General features: G+C 51.1%; 2 protein-coding genes across 2 annotated transcripts in view; both read left to right on the top strand.

Annotated features, from left to right (window-relative positions):
* Positions 1-10106, top strand: part of RNF43 (ring finger protein 43) — a gene marked incomplete at both ends in the record, with an annotated part of 52728 nt that extends 42622 nt beyond the window's left edge. Inside the window, 5 exons of the mRNA XM_080630048.1 lie at positions 342-443; positions 1080-1235; positions 1969-2071; positions 2475-4013; positions 10063-10106. Of these exons, the coding sequence (XP_080486174.1) occupies positions 342-443; positions 1080-1235; positions 1969-2071; positions 2475-4013; positions 10063-10106 (1944 nt within the window). The remainder of the gene's footprint in view (positions 1-341; positions 444-1079; positions 1236-1968; positions 2072-2474; positions 4014-10062) is intronic.
* A 3547-nt stretch (positions 10107-13653) lies between these two features.
* Positions 13654-15392, top strand: SUPT4H1 (SPT4 homolog, DSIF elongation factor subunit). The gene is made up of 5 exons (XM_080629912.1): positions 13654-13804; positions 14047-14153; positions 14230-14285; positions 14478-14531; positions 14971-15392. The coding sequence occupies exons 1-5, from the start codon at positions 13736-13738 to the stop codon at positions 15036-15038; spliced, it is 354 nt and encodes a 117-aa protein (XP_080486038.1). The 5' UTR covers positions 13654-13735; the 3' UTR covers positions 15039-15392.
* The last annotated feature ends 3221 nt before the right edge of the window (positions 15393-18613 follow it).

The raw sequence follows: 18613 nt of genomic DNA, 5'->3' as shown, positions 1-18613 counted from the left end.
TTCAGCTTCTTCCCTTACTTTAATTGTCATGAGTGAGGTGAGGGGATTCTCTGCCTGTTCAGGTGAGACCAAAACTTGATTTTTTCATCTTGTGCTGCCTTTAGACCATGACCTCTAGAGAGCTGCTATGCTGCAAGACAGAGAAATTCCATTCCTGCTGGAATGCACAGAAAAGACTGAAACCTTTTTCTTTTACCTGTAAAGAGCATATGAGACAGAGCTTGGCCAAGGATCATGTATTCAAAGGCTGATGGTCAGGAAGAGATTGGGATTCCCCTGCCTAGCTTCTGACTCCCACCCCTGCTGCACATGAGTGATTTCTTCCCTGTTCTATCCCACAGCCAGACTACGATGTGTGGATCCTCCTCACGGTGGTCAGCACCGTGGTCGTCATCATCTTAATTTTTGTGGTGCGCACAAAGTGCCAACTGAACAGGACCCAGGTAGGGACCTCATGGAGCAGCTGTGTCTGAGTGAACGGAAGCACAGGAAAGGCAAGAATGGGCACAGTTTGGGAGGGGAAATGTACCTCTGTGTGAACTGAAGATGAAGCTACATGAAGGAGGAGCAGCCCAGGAATGAGCAGAGTGAACCTCAGATGGGCTGTCAGCATTCCTTGTGCGGTGGCCTTGCTTTTCTCCTGCTGCCCCACCAGCACCGCAGCCTGCAGTCCCAGCACCTTTCAGAGCTTGGCCCAGCACCTAAAGCTGCAGAGCTGGCCCTCAAGCTCTTGATTTTAACAGTATTGTCTGTACAGGTAGAGAGCAGAAGACTTAGTATTTTTAATAGAAACTAACAAATTAAATAATTGTCTTTTCAGAGTCAGATATATTTCCAGATTTGACAATACCCCATTGGTCCTATAGAAGGACAAGCCTTTGAGGCTCAAAAATTCAGCACTGCTGATTTTGACTGTCTGTGGCCAGATGTCTCCTGCTGGTGACTACAAAGAGTCACCTCTGGAAAAACGAGTATCACCTCCAAATTCCTGACAATGCCATTTTGCAAACAGAAGGGCAATGGGAAGCAGGGCAGCGTGGGGCTGAGCCTCTCCTTCACGCCTCCTCTCTCCGGTGCAGGACTCCCTGCAGCAGCAGACCATGCAGGCCATTGGGCAGCTGGCCACGCGCAAGTTCCAGGCGAGGTGCCGGCCAGTGGCGCGGTGGGACTCGGCCAGTACCTGCAGCTCAGCCCCGGTCTGTGCCATCTGCCTGGAGGAGTTCAGCGAGGGCCAGGTAGGCTGCAGGCATGGCTGCTGCGGAGCCACAACACTGAGCGTGCTGGCTGCAGGCACAGGGGAGCTGCGGTGGGGGCTGAGGCACTTGGAATGTTTCCTTCAGCAGCTCCTGGGGGCTGGGACAGGATGGGCATCAAAGGAGTTCTGCCAGCACCTTGGCCAAAACAGCACTGCACCTGCTGAAGTCATTTGCCTGCGGACTCAGGTTCCTTGAAGACAGTTCTCCAGCTGTTGCTGTAGGGTAAAATGAGGTGCTGAGGCACTGGCACAGGTTGCTCAGAGAAGCTGTGGCTGCCCCATCCCTGGCAGTGTTCAAGGCCAGGTTGGATGGGGCTTGGAGCAACCTGCTCTAGTGGAGGGTGTCCCTGCCCGTGGCAGGGGTTGGAACTGGATGAGATTTAAGTCCCTTCCAACCCAAACCAGTCTGGGATTCTATGATTCTGTGAAAATGCCCATAATACATCCATATTGCAACAGCGAGGCAGCCCCCCTGCTATTCCGAAGGGCAACCACCTCTCTGGAGGTGGTTGGATGCAGTGCTGGATGCAGTGAGCAGAACCAGAACTGCCAGGCTGCTGCACAGCCTCCTCCGTTCAAAGCTGGGCTGCAGCCCGTTCACAGTTAGCCATCTTTCTATCCTACAGAGCTCACTTCCATCAAGAGGGACGCATCCAGCCCTTGGGACATGGTTCTCCTTGCTCACACTCCTCTTCTTCTTTCCACCTCTCTAGGAGCTGCGGATCATCTCGTGCTCCCACGAGTTTCACCGGGAGTGCGTTGACCCCTGGCTGCAGCAGCACCACACATGTCCCCTTTGCATGTTCAATATCCTTGGTAGGGCTCAGACACAGCAGGGTTGTGCCTAGAGGGTCCATGTACCCTTGGGTGATGCACACAGTGCATCAGCAGGAGCATGTATGGGTGTACAGGGTGGTGGGTGCATGGAAAGGGGTCCTTGTGCATGTGAACACCGGCAGTGAACAGGGCTTTGGCTGAGACCTGCCCTGAGAGGAGGAGGTTTCAGTCGTGGGACCTGTGGGAAAGGGAGGTGGGATCTGAGGGTCAGGGCAGCAGGGCACGTGCTGTGTGTGCAGGACCATCAAGACAGTTTGGTGGTGGCAGGGAGGGGTTGCAGGGCACGGGTGGGATGTGGGGGTGCAGTGAAGGCTCGCTGATGCAGGGGCTACTGCAGCTGGGCTGTGGGACTTGTGCTGGATGCTCTCTTCTCTCTCCACAGCCAGAGACTCAGTGGACCAGGCCATGGCTGCAGGCTCCAGGATGGCCCCACGGGACATGGAACCCGGACGGCGACTCCACCTTTTCCGCCAGCATCCAGGACATGCCCTTTACCACCTCCCACACGCCTATCCTCAGAGGAACCTCAGGAACTTTCGCCCGGAGCAAGCCCATGGCAACCCCTTCTTTCACTCTCTGGAGCTCTCCCAGTTGGATTTTGGCACCATCCACTACATGCCCTACAGGCCAGCCACCTCCCTGCTTGCCTGTGGCCACCCGTCTCCCCTGGTCCCAGGCTTGCTGGGCCGGCAGCATCCCAACCCCTCAGCATGCAGGCAGACACTGCCACCCCACAGGACTTGTTCTCTCCAGCCCCAGCCCCAACCCCCCTGCCTGGGGCTCAAGGCAGCCCTGGTGCAGAAGCAGCACCGGGCACCTGCCCTTCGCCGGGGGGTTGGCCACGGGCACCAGCACAACAGCAGCGGCTCTGGAGAGAGCTATCTCACGGAGCACAGCGGGTACCTGGCAGATGGGCCGGGCAGCGACTCCAGCTCGGGACCTTGCCACGGTTCCTCCAGTGACTCCATGTTGAACTGCACAGACGTCAGTCTGCAGGGCATCCATGGCAGCTGCTCCACTTTCCGCAGCTCCCTCAGCAGCGATTATGACCCCTTCGTGTACTGCAGCTCAGAGGGACCTGCCACGGACAATGGCCTGGAGCAGCCGCTGCCACCAAGGGACATGCGGCCCAGGTCCTTGGACTTGATGGTGCCTGGGGGTGCTGGTCCAGCCAAGCCCCAGGTGCTCAGCCACGTCCACTACCACCACCACCAGCACCACCACTACAGAAGAGATGCGGAGTGTCCCCCGGGGTGGGCAGCGCAAGCGCCTGGGCAGCGCAAGTCCCGGTACTCAGGGGCCAAGGTTGGCTTCCACAGTGCTCGGACACAAAAGAGGACTGAGAAAAGCCATCACTGTCAGCAGCCTCCAGAAAGCAGCACTGTGCTGCAGGAAGCAGCTCTGGTGGGACAGCCAGCCTGTTCCCAGCAAGGCCGGGAGCCCCCTCATATCCCTTCCACTTCTCCAAGCAGGTTGGACTTGAGTAAAGATGCCAACAGACAGTCGGGAGCATCTGGGACATCCCCTGTCCCACTGCCGCCAAAACACAGCTCACAGAGCCGTCACCACAGAAGGAAAAGAAAATGTCCCCTGGAGCCCAGCCCTGCTCTTCTGCCTGAGGACTCAGCCTTGCCCAAAGCTTGCAATGCTCATGTTCCTCATGGACATCCTGCTGGCTACCGCTGCTCACCTGAAGCCCAGCCCCTGATCCCCCCAAGCGCTCCCCTGTCCTGCAGCTCAGGCTCTCAGCCGCTCTGGAAGTGTTTAGTGTCGCAGTCTGGCTCAGAGCTGAAAAAGCAGGAGGAGGGGTTGTTGGGATGGGAGGGAAACCACCCGGTTCCTGCTGATTTCTCAGGGACAGGCACCCCCAGACACAGTCTGAGTCTTCAACTTCACTGCCCGTCTCAGCAGGGTAGTCAGGGTAAGTCTGCTGTTGGCCTCTTCTTGTAGCAAGCAAGTGAATGAGGGTGGTTTGCTGAAGGTAATCTGGCTGCCAGTAAACCTGGTACCTTCACAGTGGGCTTTCCTACAGGACCACTGACAACAGAAGCGTTTCAGAGGTCACCTGTCTGAAAATGATGGCCTGAATGATTAGCAAGGCTGTTAATGCAGGCACCAAACCCTGCAGTCTCATCCTAAAATAATACACATGAGGAATAAGGTGGCTATTTTGAACTAAGCATCTCTAGCAGGTGGAATATCTCCCAAATGAAGGGATGGGAGCATGTTTCTCAGTGTCCTTACATCAGTCTGGATGTCTCACTGGCAGAGTCAAGGCTTATTGGGCTCTAGCTGTTTTAGCCAACCCTCGCTAACTGAGTCAATAAGGAAGTGAGCATTGCCAGTGGTAGTAGGAAAACAGACTAAATAAGTTTATGGATTTGCACATGCCTCACCTCTCACCTGCCTCTGTTGTGTGGGAGTTGCTTTTTAGCATCGTTTGGAAATCGGACATAATTAAAGTTTGGCCCTTTGCCTAGCTGCTGCACATCTCTGAGAGGGGAAATGTGTTTGAGACCAGGCTCTTTGAAAGAGCCTGAGTTTAGCTCCCAGGTCTTGCTCTCTCATGCTCCTCTGAACATAGCAACCTGCGAGTCAGCATGGGCAGGTGCTGGCTGCAAGCGGAGCCTGGCTCCTTTCCTCACCCTGCCACTGACTCATTGTAGCTCCTTGGGCAAATCGTTTTGATTTAGGTATCAAATACAGATCGAGCTGCCTAATTTCTGTTAAAATGCTGGCCTTAAATTCATGACTCACTGTGCCCATTGTGCCACGCAGATAATAACTTCCTCCCCATGCTCGTCTATCCAGCCCTCCACCACACCCAGGCTCCTGGTGCTGGAGCACCTGTGAGAAGGCAGCAGAGAAGGGGGAGAGGCTGGATGGAACCTGGTGCTGGCTGCCTGCAGCACTCCGTGCTCCCAGACTCCCTGGAACAGAGGTTTTTTCCCAGGCACAGAAGTGCCTGACACTGCAGATGAGTTCTTCAAAGAGCCTGGAGGGATGCTGCCATTTGGAGAGATAAGGAGGCAGCAGTGTAGAGGTATCTCGCTGGTTTACAGGTAGCTCTGACTACTGATGTCCCCTGAGTTGCAGGCAGTGGGCAGCGATATTGCCAGGACACAGCTCTCCCAGGGTCACAGCAAGGGACGTCCACATGGAGAGAGAGCCCCCTGACATGAGGGGCAGGCTGCTCAGGAGTTGCTTTGAGCTCCCATTTCAAAATAAAGCTGGGAGGACTCCCCAGGCCACCAGAGCTGGAGTCTGTGCACCTCACACAGGGTGCTGGGTGCTGCAGTGTCCAAGGCATGGCAAAGGTCCATGGTGTGATGCCTCCACCTCTTTGTAGAGAGCCCCAGCGGCCCAGATGTCCCCACCTCCTGATGGCATGGCGGGGGAAAGCTCTCTTGACATCCACCCAGAGCCAGTGCCAGTGTGCAAGCACACATGGCCTTCATTCCCTCCCTTTTCCAGGAGCTAGAAGGACCAGTGTGTTGGAAAGCACATTGCGACTCTGAGTCTATTTGATTGCAGTAGCTTCTGTGAATGCTTTCAGGACCAGCCAGGGAGTCAGAATCTCCTTGTAAGATTGAGAAAGGAAGATGTAGAAAGGAAGGATTTAACTTTATTAGGAACTGAGGACAGTTGAAGAGAGCAGGAGCAGAGCTTATGCAGAAAAGCCATCAAGCTGGAAACACTTGGTTGACATAACACAACCTCAGAGTTACTGGATGTAAATCAATAGAGAACAAGCTAAAAGAGCAAAAAACCAATCTCAATAGATGGTCCCATGTAAGCAGGACACAAAAAATAGACAAGGAGACCAAGAAGAAATGCATAAATACATGCCTCTAGATAAATGTTGTAAGGCTAAAAATGTAAGTGGATGAATTAGAAAGCCCAGCTTTAAAGTAAAGTTTTGACATAAACCTTTTAGAAACCCAGCTTAAAACAAACAGTGGGCCCCTGTAATTCCTAGGTGAAATTACAGAGAAGAATGTGTCTCTTCTGGTGGCATGGGAGGGACACTGTATTAAGGAGAGTGTAAAGTCCAATGACAGGTAACACAAAAATCCCCAATTGTGCCTAAGTAAGAGAAGTATGATGTTAGGGTTCTAATGCACTGCGCTAGCACAGGCTGCAAAAAAGGAGCCTACATATACATGAGAGCTTTCTTCAAATAGTACTAAAAGAAGCAGTCAAAAGAGTAAGATGCGTTTGGGCACAAGGATCATTTAAAGCCCCAGAAAAGGGCTGGCCAAGCAACAGAAAGGGAAATTAGAAGCAAGAAGCTGTTCTTCCAAAGTAAAGGTGTGGCTAGACAAATCAGAAAACAGCAAAGCTGAGTGTGGAGCCACAGTGAGGCAGGGCAGGGAAGATTGCTATGAACAGCTTGTGAGAAAGAGGAAGACTAGTAATGCAAACAGTTAGGAGCAGGAAAGCTGCCAGGGGCTCTGCAGGTCCACAGAGTAACACAGGTCTAAGAGGGATGTGCAAGGGCTGTAACTGCATAGCAGAAGGGTAAACTGAATTTATTGCATTAGTGATCAGCGTGGAAGTGCTTGAAGAGGTTCTCACTGGCACATGGGGCAGAGGATCCCTCATAAATCAAATCATTAGTTTGAGCATTTCTGAAACGCATCAGTAAAGCGGATAATAATGAATCCCCAGGGCTACAGAGCACCCACGTGGGCATCGTGCAGGGGCTCAGGCACAGAACTGCTAACTTACAAACATAGGCTGCAATCTGTTACCCATGCCCAGAGCCAGAAGGAAGAGCTGAGGGCAATATCAGCTTGAAACAGCTGAAGCCACAGAATGATGAGCCTGACTTTCCTGCCTAGCAAATTGTTAAAAATTCAAATACAGGGTCTGACTTGTAGGTACATGGCTAAATGTGAAAACCAGGGGAGGAGGCAACACAGCTTTTGTAGAGAGAGATAATGCCTTGCAGATCTTTTAGGGGAATGAAGCTGTCAAAGGATAAAAGGGAAGGTACTCTCACAGGTAAATAACTCACTAAAAAATAGGAGACAAAGTGCAGATCATTCTTAATGGAAGAGAGTTACTCAGAGAAGGGAGAAAGTGGAGTTCTCCAGCTGTCTGCACCTTTCAGCAAGCTCATAAATATCTTGCACAAGGAGAAGAGATAGTTTATAAAGTAGTTTATAAAAGACAAAATCCTTCAGCATTGACAGCTTTAAAACTGGTTATAAAGTGTGGTTATAAATTGGTTATAAACTATCTCCTGTTGCTGAGTTATCAGGCAGTAGAGTGGTGGATGAAATCACATGTAAACAGCACAAAATGCCACACACAGGCAAAACTGCTTCTAAGTAAAATTGAACTATTGTTAGGAACTAGCTGGGAACAAATGGGGAACAAGCAGCAAGTGCCATCATGCAGCTGTGTAAGTGTGCAGAGCTTTCACAGCTAGCACCCGCCACTGCCCGGCACTTCTCAAAGAAGGATGTAGCAGACTTGGGAGAAGTGCAGAGAGGTATTGAGTACAGTCACAACAATGAGGGTTTCCTGGGAAAACAGAAAGAATATAGACACTTTCATGTGGGAAAAAAAATGAAAGGGAGGATATGAAATCAGGAAAGAAGGCAGATAAAAGAGATTCACCAGTGCTTATAACAAAGAGGTGGCATCAAATGGGAACCAGAAGCTTTAAAACACCCAATAAAGTAATAACATGGTGTGTGGTGAAACTGGTGCTTATTGCCCAGAGGACATAGGTGCCAGAAATAAAATGGGTTCAAGAGCCTAGATCAAGAGCTATCAAATGCAGAGATGCAAATACACTCTCTGGCTCAGGAAGTCCCTAAACAGGGTTTCCAGAAGCTGAGGGTGCTCCTGTGGGATGCAGCACCCTCCAGGTATGTGCTTACCTCATCCAGCTGCAAGGTGAGGCTGAGTCTTGGTCCATGGCCCCTGGAGAAGCTGCACTTGTGCAGGCAGTGCCATGCACTGGCATTACAGGGAATAACGCTGCCCGCAGCCATTGCCAGGGCTCTGCAGATGATCCTGATGATGCTTGCATGATCTTGGAGTTTATCCTGCTTCCTTGAGCACCTCCACCAGCTTTTCCTGGTGGGGTTTGCATAAAGATACATCCCTGGCTCTCTTGCCTGGGAGACTGTACCTGGGAGTTGTTTCACTGAAGAATCAATCCTTAAGCAATGCTGAATGGAACCTTTAAAGAGAAGTCAGACAACTAGCAGTGAGTTACAGCTAGATGGCTTCCTAAACCACCCTGGCATGCACGGAACTGGTTCCAGAACAGCTAGATTACTCCCAGCACAGGCAGATGAAATCTCTTGATTTCTCTCTCTGGGAAATCTCCTGCAGCATGCTGTCAGCATCTCCCCCTCTCCTCCATCCCTTACTCATCCTCTTAGCTATTCCCTGTCATGTCATGTCTTTGATCTTTGCTACAGAGGGGAAAAGGGATTAGAGGGCACAAAAAGACCTACCAGTAAAATCTGATATCCAGAGAACAAGACTTCTGTTGTATCCCCAAGGTGTGCTCCTGCAGTTCATTGCCCTGTGTGGGTCTTGATGGCCAGTTGAGCAGCTGAGGCTCTACCACCACTCCCAATCCAAGACCTTTTTATAACCTCTCTTTTTGGGTAACAGGGGACACTCACACAGGCATGATTTTCAGAAAAACATTTTAATAATGCTGTCTGGGTGCCTCAGGGCATCTGATTGCAGAGTGATCGAAGCTGTACAGTTTCTTTTGTGTTGCACAAGCTGGTGTGTGTGCGAAACAGTTGGCAATGGCTTATTCAATGTACCAGTGGCACAAATGCCAGTTATGCTCAAACTCTGTCTTCTGGTACTTTGTCCATGCTGCACATGTGTGTATGTGTATAACACTGTGTCTGTGCATTTCCTTCTCAAAGCAGAGTATCATTTGTTTGTTTTCTTCCCATAGATTTAATTTTCACAGGTCCTCTTCCTCCAGCTGGTCATTTATAAAAAACAAGAATTTGCTGTGACTGTTCTGAAAAGCTGTTTTGAATTGCTCTCTATGAATACCTGTATGCACATTTGTCTCCTTTTGATCTTGGGAACATTCAAGAAAAGGGATATGTGCAAAAATAATACCTGTATGCCTTTACTGGGCTACATTGGCCCTGCGTGAGAGCTCTGGGCAGGCTTGAGAGATATCTGGGAAAAGGACTGTGGTGTGTGCATCAACACTCAGTCACTGAGAGAGAAAGGGCCTAACTGAAGCAGTAACTCAGGGTGCACCGTTTCTAGGCAGTTGCAGTATGTTGAATATTTCAAAGTGAACTGCTCAGCACTTGCCTGTTGACAGTTCACCAGGCAGAAGGGGCTGGTGAAGAGCATGAGCTGCAGTCCGTGCTGGCAGGGCCTGAGGGGTTGGCATTTATGGCCAAACACCACTCGCTGGGTTTGGCTTGTTTGAGACTCACAAGCAATCTGTGCAACTTCTTGTACACTCTGAAATGCACGTGCCATCCCTCTCCTGCATGCACACAGCACCTGCAGTCTGCTTTTGTTGTTTGGAGTTTCTGTTGTCCGCTGTCCCTGGTAGGTGCTGCCATGCCACTGTGAGAATACGAACTGGTGTTACATTCTGTTGCTACTGATTTTCTAAATGGCTGTACAGATTTTCCTTGAAGGGCAAGCATCAAAAAGCCTCAAAAGCAAACATCTAGTACCAGTGTGAACTCTGAGGTGCACTGTGCTTAGCCTGTATCTTCTGAAATATTTAAAGACTAGCTTGACATCTTATCTTAACATTTTATTGTGCTTTAGCTTTCAGAAACAAACTAATTGGGGAAGCGGCCAGGAAAGTCCCTCCAAAATACTGTGAGAAACTTAGTGGCTTTCATTGCAGCATCTGTTCTCTCTGTATTGCAGTGTCACGGTTGCAGGGCCCAGGAATGTTCAGCTAGGTGAGCATTTTTCTTTTTCCTTTTCTTTGAACACAGGATCTGAAGAGGAGGTCCAGGATGTCCATGAACACTCAGTTTAATAAAACACTGGCCTGCTTCCTTACTGGAGAGCTGGAGTGGACAAAGATGTTCAGTGTACCAGCCGTCGAGGAGCTCACATCTGGCTCTCTGCACAGCCCTGACCTGCACAGCCCACGCCAGGGTGCAGACTGCGAATAAGCACTTGTGGTCTCTTCACATATTCCCAAGTTGCGATGGTCACACAAACATGGTGCTGTGTTCTCCAGGTCCCCTTCTCCTTTGAAGGCAGAGGTAGACCATCTTCATCCTGTAGCATCCATCTGTGTGGGCTAGCTCGCTCAGAGACCAGAGTTGGGAGTCACCAGCTGGAGAGCTCGCGCAGTGAGTGCAAGCTGCTATTTTGGCATGTTCATGCCACGGAAGGTTTTGCTAAACACTTCAAAAATAAAAAAACCTTCAAGACCAAAAGCTGCAGAAATGACTTTCTGTGGCCTGGTAGCTCCTGACTTGATTTCCTCACTTAGGTCAAAAGCCAGACTTCTTAATTTAGCTTTTCCACTCTTCAGACACAGGAACAAGCTATTTTCCATCTCATCACCCACAGGTCTGCCCTGCAAGGTGCTGCTTCTGGGTTTTTTAGAAACCAGCAGCTCTCACCACTTTTGATCACTTCATTGTCCCTCAGCTGACGCCATCTCAGCCATTCGCTGGGTTTTGCCAGCAGCAGGTGAGGTGAAGACATAGGGACAATATCAGCATTTCTCGGAAGGAGTTGGGTTAGACTCTTCCTGTTGCAGTGGGAAGAGCAATCTCATCTGGCAATGTGTACAAGTCTCTCACTCATTCTCTTAACTCCTCTGCCTACTCTCAAGATAGGTGTGATGGCTGGCTCTGTTAAGAGCAACTCATTTGTTGAGCATATTTCAAACCTGAGATGCTCCCATCTCAGGAATCATGGAAAATCTTTGCCTTGATGTGGCTCTTGCTTCTGTCCTTCCTCTCTCATTGCCTCAAGACACGGCAAAATTCCCAGCAAAAGCATCCATCATAAATGCAGAGCATCACCCAGCCTTACTGTATTTCTAAGACACCCAAAATGATCCTGCAAAGGAATTTTTCAAAATACTCTTCTGGCTTTCTTAATATTTTGATGAATGGAGAGAGAAAATTTGATCAATCACTAAGTTCTTGGTTTATTACTAGGTTTTTTTCTCTCCCAGTTGTGGAGGGTTTTTTTTTTTAATGTCACTAGTTCTTATTTCCTACCTCTCATAATTTGGGGGCATTCAAGTAAAATAAAGCCTGCCCAAATAAAAAACTCACAGAACCCAATCAGTTTTCATTCAGCAGGGAATTTGAGTATTGATTTTATTGCCCTCAACGAGCATTCAGGCCAAAGAATTGGCCAGATTCGCACATGAAGTGCCCATTTCTGTGGCACCGAGTGTTCCCAGAGTTAATACTAATGCAGCATTGGTGAGGATGCAACACTGGAGCTGAAGGTAACTCCTGACAGTTTGAAACCCGATGTAGGGACAGACTGCTGAGTACTCAGTAACCTTTCTGTGTCTTTCTTTAAAGCAGCAGCTGCTTCTCCAGTACAAGAGAGAGTATGGTTATGTAGTCCCAGTTCAGGATGATCCTACCTCTGCCTTCCTTCATTGGTGAGAAAGGCTTTTGATGGGGTTTGCTGCCCTTTTTCTTTGAAAAAGGCATCTTTGTCCCAGCTGCTAATCAGTCACTGACATTCAAGTGATGATATTAAGTCAGGCAATAGCACTGTTTAAAAAAAAACATTATTCCCTTGTTAATGTTCATTTCTTGTCTTCTGTGACCAAACCACTGCAGGACCTTTCAGTCTAGGAAAGAGTTGAACTTCTTTCATCAAAGAAGCCAGGAGAAATTTATTTTAATCTTTCCAGGCTCTTCTTGCTTGTCCTACAAAGCAGGCAGAAAACACAAGCTCAGATTTCTTTCTCCTTTGCAGGGATGTCTGTCTTAAGTTAGAGGAAAAAAAAACCAAACAACAAAACAGGAGCTATGTAGATTCTCCCTGTTCAGCTTCCTGTGCATGTTGTCCATGGCTTATCCCAACCAGCTCTCTACATCCTTGACCATCCTGGAGGACTCAGATGACTTCACAGGAAGGAGGGTTGTGAAGTCCAGGGGCTCCCACTGGTTTCCTTAAAAGAAGGCTGCGAGCCTCCAGGGGTGCATTTCACTGCCTCAAAGAATGGGCATCTAGTCTGCAGTCTAAAAGTCCTCCTCTCTTTCCCTCCTTAAGAAAACAGAGGGCTTGGAACCTGCAGCAAGCCTCAAGCTTCTTGGAGAAAGTGGTCAGCACTAATGCACTCCTTCCACTCCCTACTGCAGTATTACAGGGCTGCACAAGCCTGCTTTCCCTTTCCTTTTCCTTTCCTTTCCTTTCCTTTCCTTTCCTTTCCTTTCCTTTCCTTTCCTTTCCTTTCCTTTCCTTTCCTTTCCTTTCCCCTTTCCTTTCCTTTCCTTTCCCCTTTCCTTTCCCCTTTCCTTTCCCCTTTCCTTTCCCCTTTCCTTTCCCCTTTCCTTTCCCCTTTCCTTTCCTTTCCTTTCCTTTCCTTTCCCCTTTCCTTTCCCCTTTCCTTTCCCCTTTCCTTTCCCCTTTCCTTTCCTTTCCTTTCCTTTCCTTTCCTTTCCTTTCCTTTCCTTTCCTTTCCTTTCCTTTCCTTTCTCCTTTCCTTGATATTATGCTGCTGCTCCTTTTCATACAGAAAACCATTCTAGATGCTGAGCCGAATGAGAGCATGCAGGTCTGCCTCTGTGGGTTCTTGGATGGGAGGAGAGGGAGGAACTCTCCAGGAAGGTGGTTTTTAAGGTCCTCTTCAGTAGCTGGACTTCCATCCTTGGCTGCCTGGAGGGGAAGAAGCAGTATCTGAGAAAAGGCTCCTTTCAGTTCCTGCCCCTGTCGCTTCTGGGTGATGCTTTCAAGTGCTCAGGACCCTTGGGCTCAGTCATGGAATTTCTTCAGCCTCACTGCAATGAAGCAGAGCTCGTTTTTCTTCATTGCCTCCAGAGTCCCAGCTGAAAACCGATGGAAGCCAGAGCATCCCAAACTCCCTCTTTCTTAACCCGAAGTGCAGCCATTTCCCAGAGACTGCCACCTTCCCAAGGCCTCCTGCCACACCCGGGGTGGTTGTTGTGGCCCAGGCTGGCTGGACCTCCTCCCTTCCCACACAGAGCCTTTGCTCCCTTCTATGATGTTCAGATCCTTTGGAAATGTGAATATAGGTTTGGTTTTTGTCACTGGTTGTCATTTCCTGAGCCTGCCCTGGCTCTGGGGCTTGGGAATAAATTATGACACAACCCCTCAAAAAAAAAAAAAAAAAAAGGAAGAATACGTTTTATATCTATGCAAACTTTGTGTATTTATGTCCGATAAAAGATGTGTGAATATGCTGATGTGCTCAGAAATATATTTATTTACTAATATATTTATCCACGTACCCGGTCTGCTCGCCTGGTTTTGTTCTTTGCACCGAGCCGCTGTGCTGCGTTGCCAAGGGGACAAACCCCTCGGACCGCGGCCCCGGCGCGGTGACAGTGGGGTGGCCCTGCCCGTGACCGGCGCTAGGACCCGCCCGTCCTCCGCGCCCAGCCCCGGCCCGGCCCCGGTCCCGCTCTGCGCCTGCGCGGGGCTCGCCGTGGCAACATGGCGCTGGAGACCGTCCCCAAGGACCTGCGGCACCTCCGCGCCTGCCTGCTGTGCTCCCTCGTCAAGGTGCGGCCAGCACCGGCACCGTGCTCCGGTGCTCCTGCCCCGGCCCGGGCCTTTCTTCCTTCGTGCCGCCAGGCTGGGGCCTCTCTCGGCCTGCGGGCGCTTCTCCGTCCCGGGGCTCCCTCCCTTTTCTCAGCCAGCTTTGCCTGGCTCCCGCGGCCTGGCCCGACTCGGCCCTCCCCTTCCCTCGCTCTGGTCCTTCCCGTTCCCGGCCAGGCCCCGCGCTGACGTCTCTGTCCCCTCAGACCATCGACCAGTTCGAGTACGACGGCTGTGACAACTGCGATGCGTATCTGCAGATGAAGGGCAACCGGGAGATGGTCTATGACTGTACCAGCTCCTCCTTCGACGGGTGAGTTTGCCCGACCCGTGTTCACCGGGGTGTCACTCGGCTGCAGAGCGCCCTCTCATTCCTGTCCCTCCTACAGGATCATCGCGATGATGAGCCCTGAGGACAGCTGGGTCTCCAAGTGGCAGCGGATCAGTGAGTGGGTTTCTGGGGGCAGAGATCCCTTCTCCTCAGCAAACCCTTCTCTGGGGCAGCGGGAGTTGCTTTTGGGGCTGCAGAGGGGGTCTCTGCTCCCGATGAGGGGACATCATCTCTGGCAGAGGCTCCCAGGATGCTGCCACACCTGGCTGCTGCCGTGCAGGTAGATCAGCGTTCTCTTTTCCCCAGGTAACTTCAAGCCAGGTGTGTACGCAGTGTCAGTGACCGGCCGGCTGCCTCAAGGTAACACTGCAGCTCGTGTTATGGGGGAGGCTCCTGCACAGGTGGCACCTGAGGGATTGTTCTGTGCAGGAGGTGTTGGGGCTGTTGCTGTTTCAAAGGTGTCAGACTGGGCAGTGCATTGTGCTGTGCTGTGTGACGAAATCAGGATGTTCAGTGAACACTGTATTGTGAACAGAGCACATGCAGTGTGGGTGAAGGGATGAGCAAGGGTACCACAAAGAGATGCTGAATGGGAGGTGCTTTCAGGGTTATGCAGGTGGGGTTTCTCCCAGCAGTCTTTGAGCACAACACCTGCCAGAAGCTGATATTAAAGATGCTGCTGACTATCCCTGTGGTACCAGGGATAAACTGTGTGAAGGCTACATGACAGAGCAACCGGATTTTTTCAGGGCTCTTCATCCCTAAGGAATACTGAAGTGTGTTTTTCTCCTTGCTGCAGGGATCGTCCGAGAGCTGAAGAGCCGTGGCGTGGCTTACAAGTCCCGAGACACAGCTATAAAAACCTAAAGTGCTCTTGTGCTGCCTGGAGGATTCCCCAGATGTGTTTGGAGAGGCACCAGGCATGTGGGGCACTGCTCCAAAACCTTTTAGCTTTAGCATGTGGGAAGGAGAGCCTGACGTGGAGGGAGCTTCCTGACTCAGCTCCTCTCAGTACTTCTGGCCTCTGCTGTACCACTGTCTGCCCTGTACCACTGACTGTAGATACTTTGTTTGAGCCTTGTCAAGGGGGATGGCATGAATGGGTCTGGGAAAGCAGTTTTTAATGGTGGTGCACCAGATTTTTTTACTGATGGCGTGGAAAAGAGGAGGGCTGGGATATAGTTGTGTTTATACTTCAATAAAACACACTGTCTCCTCAGAGCTGAATCTCTAGTCACTAGTTTCACCCACTGCAGGTAGTGCGAAGGGTTTCACACTCATCCCCCTACACCTGCCAGTCTGTTTTGGAGCCCACAATTGCCATCACTTCTTACACCATGGACGACGCTTCTGCCTGGGGAGGGAGATCCTGCCCTGGCTGAACTGCAGAGTCCCTCACTGTAGGAATGAGCAGACTAGTGGTTTGTGTCTTACAGCTCACTGCTGGATGGAGTAGGTAGATGATGCTAAGTATTTAATGTTTAGGTTATCTAGAGGTCTTGGTGCTCTGGGCCTGTGTGGTCTGGTGCAGGGGACGTGGAATCCGGCTGATCACAAAGGACTCTGGCCTTAGATAAGCTATCTATTATCAATAGCTCTCTGAAATAATCTTTTTGCCACTGAGATAATTCTGTAGCTGGAAAGCTCAGTCTTGGTTTTTTGTAGACAAATAGTGGAAAATCACTATCTGGGGAAATATGGTGGCTGAAATCAGATGGTGAAAGCACCATCTGATGTGGGACGAAAGCAGCTGCCTCAAGGAAATGCGTTGCTGTTGTGAAGGGACAGTGTCAGTGGCACCGAGGTGATATGTTCTCTGTCCTGTTGTGGTTTGTAGAGCTGGCCCAGAAAAGAGCCCCAAGCACTCGAGCACAGCTTCCTGCAGGGGTTTGGAGTAGATGTGTGGCTGAAGAAGACTGATGTGAACACAGGGAGGCTGTGTGATCACAATGCTGGTTGAGACAAAACACTGCAGAGAAAGATGCCTTAAACCACATTTCTCTTGGGGACTTGCAGACTTGGTGCTGAAGTGAAGAGTGTTTGCTGGTGTAGACCAGGACCAAGTCAAGTTGGTGGTGGGCTTTGGGCTCCCGCAGACATCTTCAGGAGCTGATTGCCTTTTGTGGAAGAACCAAGGGTGCTTATGCCCCTGGCCTGGGGGTTACAGTCTCCTCTGGGAAAGATGGAACAGCAGGTTCACATCCTTTGGGGAGAGGAGGGAGCTGATTTTCACACACCTCTGGTGAACATCCAAAGCCCTTGAGTTACTTGATGCTTACCCTCCAGGCTTCCTTGGTTGCAGAGACTGGGCAGGAGATGACCCTGGTGGATCAGGTCTGTGGGAGAAGGGTGTGACTGACTCCACAGAATGCTCAGATTTAGTCATTTTAGGCACAGACATCTGGGACCTCGAGGGTAGTTTGGGACTGGCTGTGCTGTGAGAAGCACGGGGTGAGCTGGGATCCCCCAGGTTGTGTTCATCTCCAGCAGAAGTGTCCAATAAAGCTGCAGCCAGCACTGTCTGGTTGTGTGAGGTTGACGAGAGCTGACAAGGTTCAGAATGAAAGGGATCAAGGAGGATGAGATGGGCAGCATTTTCTACAGCTGAGAGGAGATGGATTTTGAGTGAGGCTTCGGCTACAGCCAAGTTGGAAGGATGGTGGGGGTAGATCCCCATTCCCTGGCAGCGTTCAAGGACAGGTTGGATGGAGCTTGGAGCAACCTGCTCTAGTGGAAGGTGTCCCTGCCCGTGGCAGGCGCTTGGTACTGGATGAGCTTTAAAATCTCTTCCCACCCAAACCTTTCGGTGATTCTATTATTCGTCATACTCTTATATGATGAATATATGATTCGTCCTATTATTGTATGACAGAGAGCAACGACCCTGGCCATGGCCAGCTTCGAAGCCTCATCCTTCAAGTGCCACGTGGTGGCAGCACGGCTTCGTGGAGCATGGCTGGAGGCTGGTGATGGGGGGAAGCTGCTGGAGATGGACCAGAGCAGGACAGACCTGAGGCTCATGTGCATTTTCTGCTGTATTTCACAGTGCCGTGCCCTCCCTCTAGCTTACCCGGCTGTGTTCCCCTTCCCTGGCTCCAGGGATGGGCATGAACACACTGGAGCTGTTCCAGGGCTGGAGGCATATTGCGATTCTTCCCATAGTCCCAGGCCAGCTGGTCCCCTGGCCCCATGGTGCAGATGAGGTGACCCATGCAGGACCTGCACACGGTGGGCTTGTTTGGCTTGGCTGGGTGTGAGTCTGCAGGCACGGTGGTTTATGTCTCCCTTCCTGGGGAGCTGCAGTCTTGCAGTAATGCAGTTACTGCCCAGCGCTGGGAACTTTGCTTAACTGTCCCCAGGGAGCAGTGTACATTTTCATTGTACCTCTCATGGAAGGTGAAGGGGCTTGTAAAGCCTGCAGGGACCTCACCCCTTGGAAGGAATCACAACTACTCCAGGTTATATAGAGTTCAGACTGCGGTGCTGCTGTGAAAGTGCAACAGAGGGGGAACAGCAAGGCAAACAGGCTGAGCCCTGGTGGGCTTTCAGAGAGAGCTGCACCTCCTCTGCCTGCAAGCAGCTCTCGGTGCTCCTGAGCACTGGGTGCCTCTGGTAGGGCTGAATCGGTGAGCCTCTTCCCTGCAAGCTTGCTCACTCGCCCACACACGCACCACATCTCCCAGCCCACGCCACCCAAGTGATTCATTGCTTCCAGGCTGCCAGAGCTGAGCATTGAACCTCTGCAAAACACCCTAAAATGAGCATTTCAGTTAGACTTGAGCCCTGGAGCTGCCAGCGGTTTGTAACAGCAAAAAGCAAACAGATCTGGATCTTTATTTGCTGAGAAAAGTAGGGCAGGGAGCTCTCACATCGAAGAAATAGAAAAGATGTGCAGTGGCAGCCTGGGCTGTAATCAAGAGAGAAAGCGTCAACAGGGCAGGGAGCTGTGGATCTGAGTCAATTGAAGACGGCTCCTCCCCCTGCACCAAAATGACGTTAAAATATTTGAGCCAGGCCTGGAAGCCCTGCAGGGTTGGCACCGCAGCCGCCTGGGGCAGGGGGAGGCCAGGGCAGCCCCGGGCAGTGCAGGCAGGAAACATGAGCCAGTGGGTTTCTTGGTGCGGGTTTTGAGAACCGATACCTCGGCTGTGCCTCCGGGTGAGAAAAGTGAGTTTCCCAAACCGCAGCGCACTCGGTGCTTCCACGCAGAGCAGCTGCTGCTGCTGCTGCTGCTGCTGGGAAATGCCTGTCTGAGCCCTCCCCACCTGCACGGGGGCCCCCCGAGGCTCTGTCCCTGCACGCTGCTCCCACCGCCTGCCATGAGTCTTTGTCTTGCAGCTTGGGCAAGCTGGGCTGCAGATGGAGGGGGATCTGTAGCAGTGCCCTGGGACAGTGGCTGAGGTGTGGTGACACCCCCAGTTGTGCTCCCATGGATGCTCTGT

This window comes from Psittacula echo (genome assembly GCF_963264785.1).
Source record: "Psittacula echo genome assembly, chromosome: 15".
NCBI lineage: Eukaryota > Metazoa > Chordata > Aves > Psittaciformes > Psittacidae > Psittacula > Psittacula echo.
Note: the sequence above shows the minus strand (reverse complement) of the source record. Positions and strands in the feature narration are given on the sequence as shown.

Bases quoted from the DNA above. Each gene is read 5' to 3' on its own strand.
- SUPT4H1 (XM_080629912.1), top strand. From the start codon at position 13,736: ATGGCGCTGGAGACCGTCCCCAAGGACCTGCGGCACCTCCGCGCCTGC. The intron at 14,154-14,229 runs GTGAGTTTGCCC...TCCCTCCTACAG, and splicing joins ACCAGCTCCTCCTTCGACGG to GATCATCGCGATGATGAGCC. The intron at 14,532-14,970 runs GTAACACTGCAG...TCCTTGCTGCAG, and splicing joins GACCGGCCGGCTGCCTCAAG to GGATCGTCCGAGAGCTGAAG.